The sequence below is a fragment of the Callospermophilus lateralis genome, chromosome 3 (genome assembly GCF_048772815.1).
Source record: "Callospermophilus lateralis isolate mCalLat2 chromosome 3, mCalLat2.hap1, whole genome shotgun sequence".
In the NCBI taxonomy this organism is placed as follows: Eukaryota; Metazoa; Chordata; class Mammalia; order Rodentia; family Sciuridae; genus Callospermophilus; species Callospermophilus lateralis.
The window spans coordinates 176,010,539-176,026,250 of NC_135307.1; the positions used below are offsets into that span (position 1 = coordinate 176,010,539).

The following is a 15,712-nucleotide window of genomic DNA, read 5'->3' on the forward strand; positions in this document are numbered from 1 at the left end:
TGAGAGTAATAATGCACCAATATGGAAAACAGTTTGGCAGTTTATAAAAAAGTTAAACATAGAATTAATATATGATTCAGTAATTCCACTCCAAAAATGAAAGACTCAGATACTGCCACATACATGTTCGTCACAATATTATTTAAGATCACCAAAAGGTGAAATTAACCCATATGCCTGTCAATAGATGGATAAATAAAATGTGCTATATATTTATAATGGACTATTATTAAACCCTATAAATCTAACACCCCCCAAAAAAAAAATTGACCCATACTAGAAACAGTATCCAAAAACCTAATGTTTTGAGTAAGAATTAAAGGAAGTAGCCAGGCACAGTGGTGCAAATTATAATCCTAGCAGCTTGGGAGGCTGAGACAGGAGGATCATTAGTTCAAAGCTAGCCTCAACAAGTTAGTGAGGTCCTGTCTCAAAATAAAAAGGGCTGGGGATGTGGCTCAGTGGTTAAGCATCCCTTGGTACCAAAAAAAAAAAAAAAAGTTGTAGGCACATAATACTACATATAGGTACATGAACATTTAAAAAACATCAAGAAAAGGAAGTCATTGAATTCTATCTGGATCAGAATTCCGTGAGCTTGATGGTTTATATTACCAAAAAAGTCCATATAGACTGAAGCTCCATGTCCTATATAACTATATAGATAGGCTAGGCAGATCTAGGAGGGGGAAAGCAGGGACTTCCTAAAAGAGCTCATCTTCCAACTGCATGAGTAGGGAGCTCTTAGGCCCTGAGCATGCTTCTTTTTAGACATGTTGTCCTGAGATTGATTTAGGGGAAGTTGGTAAGCTTCGATAAACATGAAAATGCCCCCTTTAGGGCTGGGGCTGTAGCTCAGCGGCAGAGCACTTGCCTAGCATGCGTGAGGCACTGGGTTTGATCCTCAGCACCACATAAAAATAAACAAATAAAATAAAGGCATTCTGTTCATCTACTACTACAAAAATAAATAAGGGAGGGAGGGAAGTTTCATTTAATATTTGTGTGGGGGGTTGTTTGTTTTGGTTTTGTATCGGGGATTGAACCCAGGGGCACTTAACTCCTGAGCCATATCCCCAGCCCTTTTTATTTTGAGACAGGGACTTGCTAAGTTGCTGAGGCTGGCCTTCAACTCATGATCCTCCTCCCTCAGCCTCCCATGTCACTAGGATTATAGGCATGTAGCACCATGCCCAGCTCATTTAAGATTTGAAATGATTTTTCTTTCATGTGCAGTGAGCCAAATGTAACATGTCCTATATATCTCTTTAAATATAATCTTAACAGTTTGTTAAGGAAATTGATAACGAGAAGAGAATGAGACTTCTGCAATTTGTCACTGGAACTTGCCGATTGCCAGTAGGAGGATTTGCTGACCTCATGGGTATGTATACCAGATACTTCTTTCCTATACAGAAAATCATTATCACACTGCTGTTAGGTAAGTGTCTATGTAAGGTATCAGAAATAAAAAGACAAGTATAACCATTTTTTTCAACTAGCCACAATTTAACCTGGATTTTGTAAACTTCTAAATCATTTTGTAGTCTTTACTTAGGATATCCATCTTCTGTATGTGAACTTTGTTCAATCATTTGGCAAACATCTTAGTTTCTCTGAAATGAGAAATATTACTGGTCATAAAATATTGTTTAATGATGTGAGAAGATCATTGTACCACAGTGGGTTATTACTTCCCTAATGCCTTCCCAATAGTTTCCCATTTTGTTTGAAACCACTTTTCTAATAGACTGGGAGTTGTTTGAGATATAGGTCATATTTTAATTATTTTATGGTTATTTAAGTGAATGTGAGCATTATGCTAAGTACCCCAGAAGGCTGCACACATAAGTGATCTCTAAGACTGCTTCAGCTTAGTCAGAATTTTTTTTTTTTTAAAGAGAGAGAGAGAGAGAGAATTTTAATATTTATTTATTTTTTAGTTTTCGGCGGACACAACATCTTTTGTTTGTATGTGGTGCAAGTGTGAAATCAGTTTAACAAAGATGTTTTAATCATACCAAAAGAATTTGGATATTACCTGGAAGATACTGGAAGCTATGGAAGCATTTCATAAAAAAGGAAAACTTGTAGAGGCTGCATTTTAGGAAGATTTGATAAGAAGATAAATAGCATATTAAAAGATGGGGCTGGATACTGTGGCACATGCTTGTAATCCCAACTACTTGGGATGCTGAGGCAGAAGAACCATAAATTCAAAGTCAGCCTTAGCAAGTTAGTGAGTTCCTGTCTCAAAATAAAAAAGGACTGTGTGTGTGGATCAGTGGCAGAGCAACCCTGGATTAAATCCTAGTAATACTCAAAGATGGGGAGACCCTGAAGGATATGAAGAACTTATTGCAGCAATAATGGGAACCTGATCTTAGGAGATTGAAGTGGAAATACAAGGGAAAGAATAAATGCTAGAGAAGTTTCAAAAGTAGAAACAGAGCTAGATTTTAAGGTATAAAAAGAATAATGTAGGGAAATGGAGAAGCTGTGAAGTGTAAAGAACATAGTTAGAGATGTTGTAGAAGGATGATGAGTGGTTTAGAATCTGCTGAGTTTAAGGTGACTACTGCCAGATAACTGAGTAGAAAATTCCAGAGAGCATTTTTTTTTCAGGTAAAAATAATGTATGAGTTAGAGGTAAGAGAAGAGGGAAAGTTAAAACAATAGAACAATGACATTTTGATCTGAGAGAATAAATAGCCTTATACAAAAACAGAATATAGAGGCTGAGGTTGTGGCTCAGCGGTAGAGCGCTCACCTAGCATGTGCAAGGTGCTGGGTTCGATCCTCAGCACCACATAAAATAAAGGTATTGTGTCCAACTACAATAAAATATATATATATATATATATATATATATTTTTTTTTTTTTTTTTTTTTTTGGTTGTAAGTGGACACAATACCTTTATTTTGTTTGTTTATTTTTATGTGGTGCCAAGGATGAAACCCAGTGCCTCATACATTTGAGGCAAGTGCTCTACCACTGAGCCAAACCCTAGGCCCAAAATATAATATATATATATAATTTTTTAAAAAATAGAATATAGAAAATAATAGAGTGCTGTTGCTAAAAACATCTGTATGTAAGGATGAGACAGAAATAGCCTGGAGGCCAACTTAAAGAATGGGCCAGAGTTGCCAGTGGCACATGCCTGTAATCTCAGTGGCTCCGGAGGCTGAGGCAGGAGAATCTTGAGTTCAAAGCCAGTCCCAGCAATGGCGAGGTGCTAAACAACTCAGTGAGATCCTGTCTCTAAATAAAATACAAAACATGGCATGTGTCTGCATCTGCTTTTTGGGGTGGGGGGAGGGTACTCAGGGTCTCACTGAGTTGTTTAGCGCCTCACTTTTTGCTGAGGCTGGCTTTAAACTCGAGATCCTCCTGTCTCAGCCTCCCGAGCCTCTGGGATTACAGGAGTATGTCACCACTCCTGGGTTTCCTATACTTTTTCATAATGGCCTTTCACATAACTACTTGTGAAAACAACTCATTGTTTTTAAATATAAAGGTACTACAAGTGTATATCTATACTAGATTTAGTCAGTGAGATATGAGAAAATTCTTATGCATGACTATCCCACACATTTCATACTATTTAATGTGCCTGGCTACTTCTAATTAAAAAAGTTAAGTGGTTCTACCATTTTGATCACTAGTAAATGCTTCTTCCAAGGGAGCAATAGTGACCTTTGTTAAGGCAGTATTTTATAATCACCAGTCATAGCTATTTCTAGCAGAAGGTAGATGAACAGGCAAGAATTAATATGTTTGGGGCTAGAGATGTGGCTCATTGGTAGAGTGCTTGCCTAGCAAGCAGGAGGTCCTAGGTTCGATCCCCAGCACCACACAGGGGAAAAAAAAAAAAGAAAAGGAAATGAGTTGGTATGTCTGCGTGTTTAAGGGTACAGGTGCAGGACCTATGTTCAGCATAAGCACTGTTGACGAATTTGCCTAGGATATGTACATTTCATAAAGTTTTAACGATTCTGTATTTATTTTTTTATTTTTTTTAAGAGTGAGAGAGAGAGAGAATTTTTTAATATTTTTTTTTAGTTTTTTTTTTGGCGGACACATCTTTGTTTTGTATGTGGTGCTGAGGATCGAACCCGGGCCACACGCCTACCAGGCGAGCTCGCTACCGCTTGAGCCACATCCCCAGCCCCAACAATTCTGTATTTAAATCAAGTTTTCTTGTACTAGAAAGTAGGTTGTAGTTTCCTTATTGTAGTTAAAGCTCCTAAAATTTTTTTAGGAGCTTTTTTTTTTTTTTAAATAAGCTTCTTATACATAACATTGTTATTCTGGTTAAGGAATACTCAATAAGACTGCATTTTCTCTTTGACATACATTAGCAAAATCATTCTCAAACTTTAGCACTCACTAGAATCACTGGAAGTGATTAAAACCCATACTACAGAGCCCTACCCCTAGAATTTCTGATTCAGTAGTTTAGGGGTAGGGCCTGTGGATTTGTGATTCCAACCTGGTAATTCTGTTGCTATTGGATTGGGCACACAATTGAGAACTTCTGAAAAACTGTTTATGATTTTATTGTTTTAGGAAGCAATGGACCACAGAAATTCTGCATTGAAAAAGTTGGGAAAGAAAATTGGTTACCCAGAAGTCATACCTGGTAAGCAAAATCAGAAAGAATAGAAAAACAAGCCTTATTTTTCCAGCATCCTATAGCTATTTAGAACCTAACCAGTTCTAAAATGGCACACACCTGTAGTCCCAACTATCTGGGAGGCTGAAGGAGAAAGATTCCAAGTTCAAAGCCAGCCTAGGCAATTTAATGAGACTATGTCTCGAGATAAAATAAAAAAGGGCTGGGTGTGGTGGTGCAGGCCTATAATCCCAGCAGCTCAGGAGGCTGAGGCAGGAAGATCTAGGTTCAAAGCCAGTCTCAGCAATTTAATGAGGCCCTAAGCAACTTAGTGAGACCCTGTCTCTAAATAAAATATTAAAAAGGCTGGGGATGTGGCTCAGTGGTTAAATACCCCTGAGTTCAATCCCCCATACCAAAAAGAAAACGATAAAAAGGACTGGTTATGTAGCTCAGTGGTAGAGCACTCCTGGGTTCGATCCCCATCGCTATCAGAAAGAAAGAAAGAGACCTGTTAAAAATGAAACAGAACTTTCCCCATGGTATTAAATTATTTAACAGCTTTACTGAGGCATAATTTATGTACCATAAAATTAACTATTCTAGTTTTAGAGCATTTCATTCACCTCAGAATGATCTGTTATCATATTTACCATCAATCCCTTTTCCCGCCTCCAATTTTTTAAAATTTGGTATTTAGTATACTTTTAATTTCTCTCTGAAGACAGGAAAATATATTTGAACTTGAAGTACTATTTTGTGGGACATTATCTCTAGTAGTCATATATGTAGACCTTGATGGATATTTTTTTCTTTTTGCCATCTAACCTTTTTGCTGTTTTCGGTTTGGTTTGGTACCAGGGAAGCTTAACCACTGACCCACATCATAGCCCTTTTTTAAGAAAGGGTACTGGTAAATTGCTGAGACTGTCCTCAAATTTAAGATCCCCCTGCCTCAGCCTCCAAATCACTGATATTACTGGTGTACACTACCATGCCCAGTACCTTTTTGATATTTTAGTATCTGTTCCTTTATGTTTTAATACACATATATGCGAGCAGTAGTTTTTAATTTTTTGCAGTACTGGGGATTGAACCTGTGCCTCATGTATGTTAGACAAGCACTCAACTACTGACCTATACCCCCCAGCCCAAGTTGTTTTTTTTAAATGAAAACTTTATTGATACATAATTCACATATCATAAAATTTGCTCTCTTAAATAAGCGTGTAGGTCAGTGGTTTTTCAGTCTTTTCAGAAGGTTGTGTAATCATCACCACTATCTAATTGCAGAACATTTTTTTGATGCCACAAAGAAACCCTGTACCCATCAGTAGACACTCCCTATTTGCCCCTCATGCAACCCTTGGTAACCACTATTCTGCTTTTTCTGTCTTTGTGGTTTCCTACTCTGAAATTTTATATAAATGGAATCATAATTTGTAGCCTTCTATTTCTGGCTTCTTTTTTTAATATATTTTTTTTTAGTTTTAGGTGGACACAATGTATTTTTTATTTTTATGTGGTGTTGAGGATTGAACCCAGCGCCCCGTGCATGCTGCGAGTGCGCCACCGGTTGAGCCACATCCCCAGCCCCTGTTTCTGGCTTCTTTCATTTAGCATAATGTTTTCAAGATTTATCCATGTTGTGGTATGGGTTAGTATTTCATTTCTATTTATTAGCTAGTTAGTTTTTTATTGTAAAACATTAACATAAAATTATTTATCACTTTTTTAAAAAATATTTTTTAGTTTTTTCGGTGTACACAACATCTTTATTTTACATTTATGTGGTGCTGAGGAATCTATGTAGTACCAGGTATTGAACCAGGGACGCTTAATCACTGAATCACTTCCCAGCCCTTTTTTGTGGGGTGGGTACCAGAGATTGAACTCAGGGGCACCCAACCACTGAGCCACATGTCCAGCTTATTTGTATTTTATTTAGAGACAGGGTCTCACTGAATTGACTAGTGTCTCACTTTTGCCTTTGAACTGACAAGGCTGGCTTTGAACTCATGATCCTCTTATCTCAGCCACCCAAGCCACTGGGATTATAGGCATGTACCACCGTGCCCTGCATTCCCAGCCCTTTTTGTTTTTTTATTTTGAGACAGTCTTGCTAAGTTCTTGAGGCTGGCTTTGAACTCGTGATCCTCCAGCCTCAGCCTCCCAGATATATAAAATATATAATTATATATAATATATATTATATATATATTTTTTATAACTTTTATTTATTATATTTATTTTTTATATGGTGCTGAGTATCAAACCCAGTGTTTCACCCATGCTAGGAAAGTGCTCTACCAGTGAGCCCCAGCCCCCCAGCTATATTTTTAATTGGCACATAATATTTGTACATATTTATGTGACATTTCAATATATATGTATAATCTGTAATGAACAAGTCAGGGTAATTGGCAAATGTATCACCTCATTTATCATTTCTTTGTGTTGGGAACATTCAAAATCCTTTCTGCTAGCAGTTTTGAAATAGTCAATCGCTTGTTATCAATCATAGTTATCCTGCTGTGCTATAGAACATTCTTACCCAAATTTACTCCTATACCTTTTAACCACCCTTTCCCCATTCCTTCCTTCCTTGCCCACACCCTTCCACAAGGCTCTCGAAGTCAGCTTTTTAGCTTCCACATATAAGAACATGAAATATTTGTCTTTTTGTGTCTTATTTTACTTAATATAATGTCCTCTAGTTCCATCCATGTTGCTGCAAATGACAGAATTTTATTTTATTTTTTTTATTTTTTTTAAAGAGAGAGTGAGAGAAAGAGAGAGAGAGAATTTTTTAATATTTATTTTATTTTAGTTATCGGCGGACACAACATCTTTGTTTGTATGTGGTGCTGAGGATCGAACCCGGGCCGCACGCATGCCAGGCGAATGCGCTACCGCTTGAGCCACATCCCCAGCCCCAGAATTTTATTTTTTAATATTTAAGTTTTTTTAAGGTGGACACAGTATCTTTTTTTTTTTTTTTTTTTGGGTATTGGGGATTAAACCCAGCTACATCCTCAAGGTGGCCTGAAACAACTTATTTATTTTTTTTAAAGAGAGAGAGAGAGAGAGAGAGAGAGAGAGAGAGAGAATATTTATTTTTTAGTTTTCGGCAGACACAACATCCCTGTTTGTATGTGGTGCTGAGGATTGATTGAACCTGGGCTGCACGCATGCCAGGCGAGCACGCTACTGACTGAGCCACAGCCCATGGACACAATATCTTTATTTTTTATTTTTATGTGGTGTTGAGGATCAAACCCAGCACCCCGCGCATGCCAGGCGAGCGTGGTACCTCTTGAGCCACATCCCCAGCCCTAGAATTTTATTCTTTTTATGGCTGAATAATATTCCATTATGTACCTATACTGCATTTTATGCATTCATCTATGGATAGACACCTAGGTTGATTCCATGCAGCCTATTGTGAATAGTGCTGCAATAAACAGCAAGTATAGATGTCTCTGACATACTGATTTCAATTCCTTTGGATTTGTGTCCAGTAGTGGGATTTCTGGGTCATATGGTAGTTACATTTCTTGTTTTTTACATTCCCACCTACAGTATATGAAAATTTCCCTTTCTCCACATCCTTGCCAGCATTTGTGTTGTTGTTGTTACAGTACTGGGCTTGAACCCAGAGGTACTCTACCATTGAACTTCATCCCCAGTCCTTTGTATATTTATTTTGAGAAAGGTTCTTGCTGAGGTACCTAGGCTGGCCTTGAACTTTCAATCCTCTGGCCTTAGCCTTCATGTATTTGGGAATTACTACACACTCTGATAGGTGTGTCCCATAGCACCTGGTTATACATAAGTTTTTTTTTTTTTTTTTTTTTTAGTTGTAGTTGGACACAATATTTTATTTATTTTTATGTGGTGCTAAGGATCAAACTCAGGGTCTCATATATGGTAGATGAGTGCTGTACCACTGAGCCACAATCCCAGCCCTATACATAACATTTTTATCCTTTTCTCAAACTAACAATTTTACCTTTTTTTAGTTTTAACCGCCTGGACCTTCCACCCTACAAAAGCTACGAGCAACTAAAGGAAAAGCTGTTGTTTGCCATTGAAGAAACAGAAGGATTTGGACAAGAATAACTTCTGAGACCCTGTACCACTGAAGGACAAGAACTTACTTGCAGTGTTTGTCCATTTCCTGCCTGTTGCACATCTTGTTGTAAAATTGGACTATGACTGTTTAGAAAGTTATCTGAGTGTAAGTAAATTAATGTTATCATTGAGATTTATCTCCCAGTGATTCTGGATTTCTATTCAACATTTCCAGAGATCAGAGATCAGATCTATAAATGATTAGTCACAACCTTACTTAACATGAGATTTAACACAGCAATGAAATCTGCCTTGTCTTACTCCACTAGATTGTTTCCTTAACAGTTTTGTGTGTATGTCAAAAGTCTCACTTGGGAGTAGGTTTTTTACTTTTAGAGAGATTCTGCAAATATGCAGGGAAGTCTCATGGTAACTGCAATATACAAGATCTTCCTATTAAGCCTCTTGCTGAAAGGTATTTAATAAAAGTGCAAGCTTAGCCCAGTTTCTGGGCACATGAGCAGACTTCTAGCTTGTGCTCTCCCTCCCATTTCAGCCTGGCCTGACTGTTCTTCCTTTCTGGAGCATGAATACATGCATTATATTTTGATGTTATTCATGGAAGTAATATAAGACTCTGGCATCTCTCTACAAAGCAGTTTTGTCTTTTGAATTCAGGGGAAAAGTTGGTTCCAGATGGCAAATGACTTCATACCTCTCTTCAATTGGAAGTTTGATTGTTTTAATTGCCTTGCAAATACTAAACAAAGAATATTATATTAACACTGTGGTTCCTTCACTTTTATTTTTAAAAAATAATCTGGAATTGGAATTAATTTAGCTGAATTCATCAAAGGTCATTATTGATGATTTTTGTATGATTATATATAATTTGAGGCTTTATAGTTTTTCAACAGTTTCAGTTGTATTTAATTATTGCTAAGGAGTTCAAGTTGTAACTAGAGTATTGCTAGTTCAAATACAGGTTAATGAAACAGCCTCTGAAATTATATTTTTATGTGGGAGGGAGAACTATAATACTGGCTAAAAAAGAAGGGAAGATAACATCTAGTAACCACATAAATGTATTCTCTGTATGAATTAAAAATCTTCAAAATTATTATTTCTCTGACACATTCTGGAGTAGTCATTTCCATTCTTTACATTATCCTGAATTGAATTGAAATCCCTCATCTACAATGTTCTTTTCACCCCTAAAAATTTTGGCAAATTTTCTTTTTTCCCCATGACTAGTTTATTTTAGACTGCTCCGTTAGTAACTAACTGATGCACTTTCACCTTTTCTATAGTTATTTAATTTAACTTGGCTTAGCTTAGAATGTCAGGATAGCTGTCATCATAGATTTGATTTTATGGGCAGTGAGATGAAGCCTAAGCCAGCTGAGTCCCTATCATAGCTGAACCCTGAGGACAGCCTTATAACTCCTGTAACAAGGACTTTGGCATGTTTAAGTATCATAGTGAACAAGTAGCATTCATTAAGCCAAGAATACACAGAGAGTAGCAGACCCTGGAAAGAAAATGTTTTTATGTTCCAAACTGCTCTTCCTGTTTAAATCCTGGAAGAACAAAAACATTTTTAACTTGTATATCTGTACTCTTTGACACTGCCATCATAAAGCAGAGACTTGCCTGAATGAAAGGGTTGCCTCATCCAGAAACTGTCAGTGTAAAGGGAGAGTTTAGGCTCTCCCCAACCCTATCTTTTTTTAACTCCACATACCCTAGGAAATACAATGTGATCTCTAAAAGCCTATTGTTTCCAAAGTAGGGTCTCTCTCTGCCTTTTTGTTGGTAGGGTAAAAAAACCCTGTTGCTTTGTCTTACAGAGCGAATGTCTGCCAACTACCCATTCATTATATAAGCCTGAACTTTGGTAATATATGGCCATGAAGATTAAGCCTTCTTCTATAAAGACTTCCTATTGAGGTGAATTCTCATTCTGAAATGTAGTTACCTACAATATTTACTAGAGATTTAGGAGATTAAATTAAGAGATGTAAGAAAATAGGCTTTTTTGGTTCTACATAATGCTTCATAATTCATTTAGGAACCTAGAAATATTGTGTGAAATGTATAAATATCACCCAAAAGGCTTTCTACCCTATATTTTTAAAATACAGAATAGGTATATTTGATATAGCCCTGGCCCTAGTTCTATAGGGCTTGGCTATTTAATATTTTTATGGAAGAAACGTTTAGTTCTGGAAAAGGTAAATGCTTGTATATATTTTTGCAGCCTGGGATCTCCCTACTCCATTTCTTCCTTTAATTTAAGTGGCCACATGTATATGTCTTCCCTGCTGTGTTAGGAAAATGGGGGCTGGATATCCCAAGAATCAGAGGTTATATTAAAAAAATACTACAAATAGACAGCAGACATAAATATCTACCAAATGCTATCTTAAATTTTGGTCCAAACTGAACATTTGGAAATAGATTTATTGTAAGTGTTTAGAGCTTTTTCTTAAGTCTGAACTAAATTGTTTTTAAAGTCCTTTTTCTTTGTAAAGCATTGTAAATGCTAATAAATCCTGTTAATTCTTTTTTTTTCTTTTTATTTTAACTGCATGTTACATTGAAATAAAAACAAAGTAAAATGAACCACTGCCTTATTCTTCTGCTCTTTTGGTGGGTTGGGAAAGGCAGCGTTTTCTTACCTGAGTTAAGAGGGAAGGACCTTATTTTGTTTTATCAGATGGAATGATTTTAAACTCATCAGCAGCTCATAATAATAAATTCACTCTGTCTCTTATGATCTTTTATCTGAGTGCAGAAGAATCCAATTTCAAAGACTTACAATAACTCTATTTAAATGCGGATACTGGTTTTTCATCAAGGTATTGAACATAACAATGTCAATTAATCATTGTCCACAAAGGTCTCATCCCAAATGATCTATTTCAATCAAGCCCTCCCTGCCACTTTTTACTTATCTGAAATACTGTCTTGGTGACTCATGTAATTAGGCTTTGCCTCTATTTTTATACCCCTCCTTGTTTTGATATGACTCCATTCTTAACTCCTGTAGGGCTGACTACTTAGTATTGTTGGTATCTCCAGCCCCCCTTATATTTATGTTTTCATTAATTAAAAATGAATGGCAGCATTGGATTGTATATTACTGTTTTGGAGTACCTTTGTTTTCTTGGACTGTAATTTCACATACTCAGGTAACTCTACAAATATAACAGGGAGCCAAGTGCTTTTATAAAGTTCCTTCAAGGGGTTGCCTCACGTGAATTTCTTAAAAGATGTAAGACTGTTTATAATTAAAACTTTTTTGGTCCTTCATTTGCTCACTTCTCTGTTAGTCTTCGGTAAAAAGGTTTTCCCCACCTGCAGAAAAGTGTTCTGTGTGACTGGGTCATGTAGACTTTTGCCTCTCTGCAAAGTTACAACCTGTCTATACTATGAGGTGGGAAGAAAAAGATCTCTTACTCAGGTGAGATTGGATTTGGTACTTGCATTGACCAAAACATTTGCAGGGGCCACTGACATAAATGAGGCCCCTCCATCTGAATTACTTTTCTGAGACAACAAAAAATGCTGTAAAATAGGACCCCAGTGTGAGTGCTGAGACCCACCAGTTAGCTCCCTGCAGCTACCCACAGGCTGGCCTGCTTACCAGTGTCAGTAGACATATTAGGAAACTAATGTCATCAGGCTCTCCTTTAAAATGGAACCAGTGGAACCACGTGCCATGGTACATGCCTGTAATCCCAGGGGCTCCAGAGGCTGAGGCAGGAGGATCACAAGTTCAAAGCCAGCCTCAGGAACTCAGCGAGGTACTTTGCAACTCAGCAAGACCCTGTTTCTAAATAAAACATAAGAAAAGGTATGGAGATATAGCTCAGTGGTTAAGCATCCTGGGTTCAATCCTCAGCACCAAAAAAAAAAAAAAAAAAATTAAAAAGGAACCAGTGGAGACTCCAGGAAGTAGAATTTTTAACATACTGGTCTAACAGCTACTGTAAGACAAAGTGCAGGCCCCTCCCAGGGTAATGAACCCTATCTGTCCTACAAAAGCAGCTAGAAAGCTCTAGCTTCAGTGTAGCTAAGAACATTGGCCTGAATTCTACAAAGCATCAAACTGGGACTCAGCTATGATTGACTGGCTGTTATTCTCAGGATTTTTGAGTGTCACCTTGTGTAACTCTAGCACAGAAGTTGCTGTCACTCTCAATTCATTTTCTGTGTCTCTAGGGCTCCTTTGTGATCAAAACATTTGGGAAGAAGAGCCTGGGTAATATTCTTGGTTGACAGGGAAAGGTAGGAGTCAGCATAGACCCCAGAAGGATCATGTTGGTTCCTTTTGAGTAGGCTCAAAGAAAAGAGGATCTCGGGCTGGGGAGTTGTAGCGTGCTCGCCTGGCATGCGTGCGGCCTGGGTTCGATCCTCAGCACCACATACAAACAAAGATGTTGTGTCTGCCAAAAACTGAAAAATAAATATTAAAAATTTTTAAAAATGTTAAAAGAAAAAAGAAAAGAGGATCTCCTCACAGCACCCTAGCAAGGGGAAGAAGTGTGGCAGTGACTAGATCCCAAAACATCCGGGAAGATAGTTTACAGGAGGGACCTTCACTGCCATCTTACATTTGGAGAACTAGACCAAGGAGTGAAAGGATTGAAAAAGATCAGGAACCCCAAAATAACTATAATGGTGAGTAGTGTGAGTGGAACCAAAACAGGGGTCAAGAAGGAGATGGTTGGTGGTAGGGCCAAGAATGTCATTTATCAAGGAAATGACCTTGAGAATTTGTAGTCATACCTGCAGGTCACTGAAAACAGTCATACTGTTATTTTTCCTCATTTCTTTCTTTATTTGCAAGGGTATACTGGGAGGTTTGAAGACAGGGACATTTTACCACCCGGCTGTATCACCCATCTCCACTGCCCCTCCCCACTCCAGAGTCTCACTAAGCTGCCAAGTATCTAAGTTGCTGAGGCTGACATCAAACTTGCACTACTCTTGCTTTAAGTCACTGATATTTTTCTAACTCAGACTTAACTCTATTCACTTTCTCTAGTGTAGTAACCAGTATCATATCCATATTCATTTCATCAAAGTATCATTCAAAGCAACTACCAACATTTATCAGAAAGTGTCAGGCACTGATAGATATGCCACCTGAACTGTTTTTAGTTTCCATGGCCACTCTGAGAGAAGAATAACTGCCTCTGTTTACAGATAAAGAAAATAGGCTCAAAATGATTGAATACACCTACAGCTATTAAGTGGAAAGAGTACAAGTTGGATCCAAAACTGTTTTGTCTCTAAAACCCTTCTACTGCATTGCTATACACAAACCACAGCCCTGGGAGTCTTCCATAAACAATTCAGTCATCCCATCTAATTGGACTCCCAAGTCCTATCAAATCTTATCTCCAAAACTTTGAATTCGTTTCCTCATCCTTATCACCTAATCTGGTTGACATTGCCAACATCCTTGTTCCCATTCTCCCCTCTCCAGTCCATCTTATGCTCCCTCTACATGATCTGAGGAAAGTATTTCATGCCTCTCTGCCACTTAACATCTTACAATGGTTCCTCCGTTACCATAGAAGAAACTCCAAAACTTAAAAGCTTGCCACTCAATGCCATTCTTGGCCCTACCACCATCTCCTTATTTTTTTAAAATATATATATTAGTTGTAGTTGGATACAGTAGCTTTGTTTATTTTTATGTGGTGCTGAGGATGGAACCCAGGGCCTCTCACACGCTAGGTGAGGGCTCTAATGCCAAGTCACAAGACTAGCTTCCAACCATCTATCCTTTTTGACCCCTATTTTGGCTCCACTCACACTACTGGCCATTCTAGTTTTTGCTTCTGGGTTCATGATTTTTTTCAATCTTTTCACTCTTTGGTCTAGTTCTCCACATGTAAGATGGCAGTGATGATCCCTCCTGTAACTGTCTTCCAGGATGTTTTGGGATCTAGTCACTGCCACACTTATTCCCCTTGCTAAATGTCCTAGTGTTTCCAGCATTTGATAATCATTCCTTTGTAACCATATTAAAAAAAAAAACAACTTTATTTTGAAATAACTTTAGATATGCAGAGTTGTTGCAAAGAGCACAGAGCTCCTGCACACCCTTCACTCAGCTTTCTCCATTGTTAACATTCCACACAACTCTGGTACAGTTGTCAAAAAGCTAATAAACATTAGTAAATAACACTACAACCCTCATTCATATTTCATCAATATTTCCACCGATGTTTTTCTTTTGCCTTAGTTTCCTCCAATCTATGGCAGTCCCTCATTCATTCCTTGTCTTTCATGACCTTGAGATTTTTGAACAGTATTAGATATGGAAAATGACAAACCCCAAAATAGTGAGGCCTGACAAAAGGGAGTGAAGAAGAAAGCCATACATTGATAGCATTGATCCTTTCTCAATACATTCCTTCTCAGTGACAAGACAATTCCTTCCTGGGGAGGAAATATCCATCCAAGCTAGACTGGCAGTCCCTAGGAAGAAGCCAAAGTATTGACCCTTCCCCAAATAAGTCCTTTCTCATTGGCAGTACAATGAGACCCCTGAGGGAAACAGAGAAACACTGAGCACTAATGCCACACCCTCCATCTGTTCCACAGACTGCTGACCTCAGACTCTCCATCTGCCCACATACTACTGACCCCAGACTCTCCATTAGACACCCTCTGGCAATAATTAGGATACCTCTCAGTATAACCTATGTAAGCATAAACTTACCCTGTGGCCAAGGGCTCATTTTCCACCAGGAAAGTGGGTCCAGAGCCTTCACCTGGCTCTTGCATGAAACTTCCATGGAACTTCCCTTCCTGAATAAACAGCTGATCCATGAAGTTTGCCCCCGGCCCAGACTTTTTGTGCTAACAAAGAGTTATTGGTCAGTTGCCTTGCAGAATATCCCTTAAACTGGGTGTAATTTTCTCATGATTAAGGATGTGGACTTCTGTGAAAATTACTACTGAGGCTATGTGTCCTTTGTGCATATCGGGTGCACACA

The 15,712-nt window shown here is 37.9% G+C and overlaps 1 protein-coding gene across 1 annotated transcript in view; it reads left to right on the forward strand.

The window, feature by feature from the left end:
* The window catches only part of Itch (itchy E3 ubiquitin protein ligase), a 127,489-nt gene extending 115,558 nt beyond the window's left edge, over positions 1-11,931 (forward strand). Inside the window, exons 23-26 of the mRNA XM_076851715.1 lie at positions 1,288-1,384; positions 4,574-4,646; positions 8,642-8,859; positions 10,544-11,931. Of these exons, the coding sequence (XP_076707830.1) occupies positions 1,288-1,384; positions 4,574-4,646; positions 8,642-8,741 (270 nt within the window). The 3' untranslated portion in view covers positions 8,742-8,859; positions 10,544-11,931. The remainder of the gene's footprint in view (positions 1-1,287; positions 1,385-4,573; positions 4,647-8,641; positions 8,860-10,543) is intronic.
* The last annotated feature ends 3,781 nt before the right edge of the window (positions 11,932-15,712 follow it).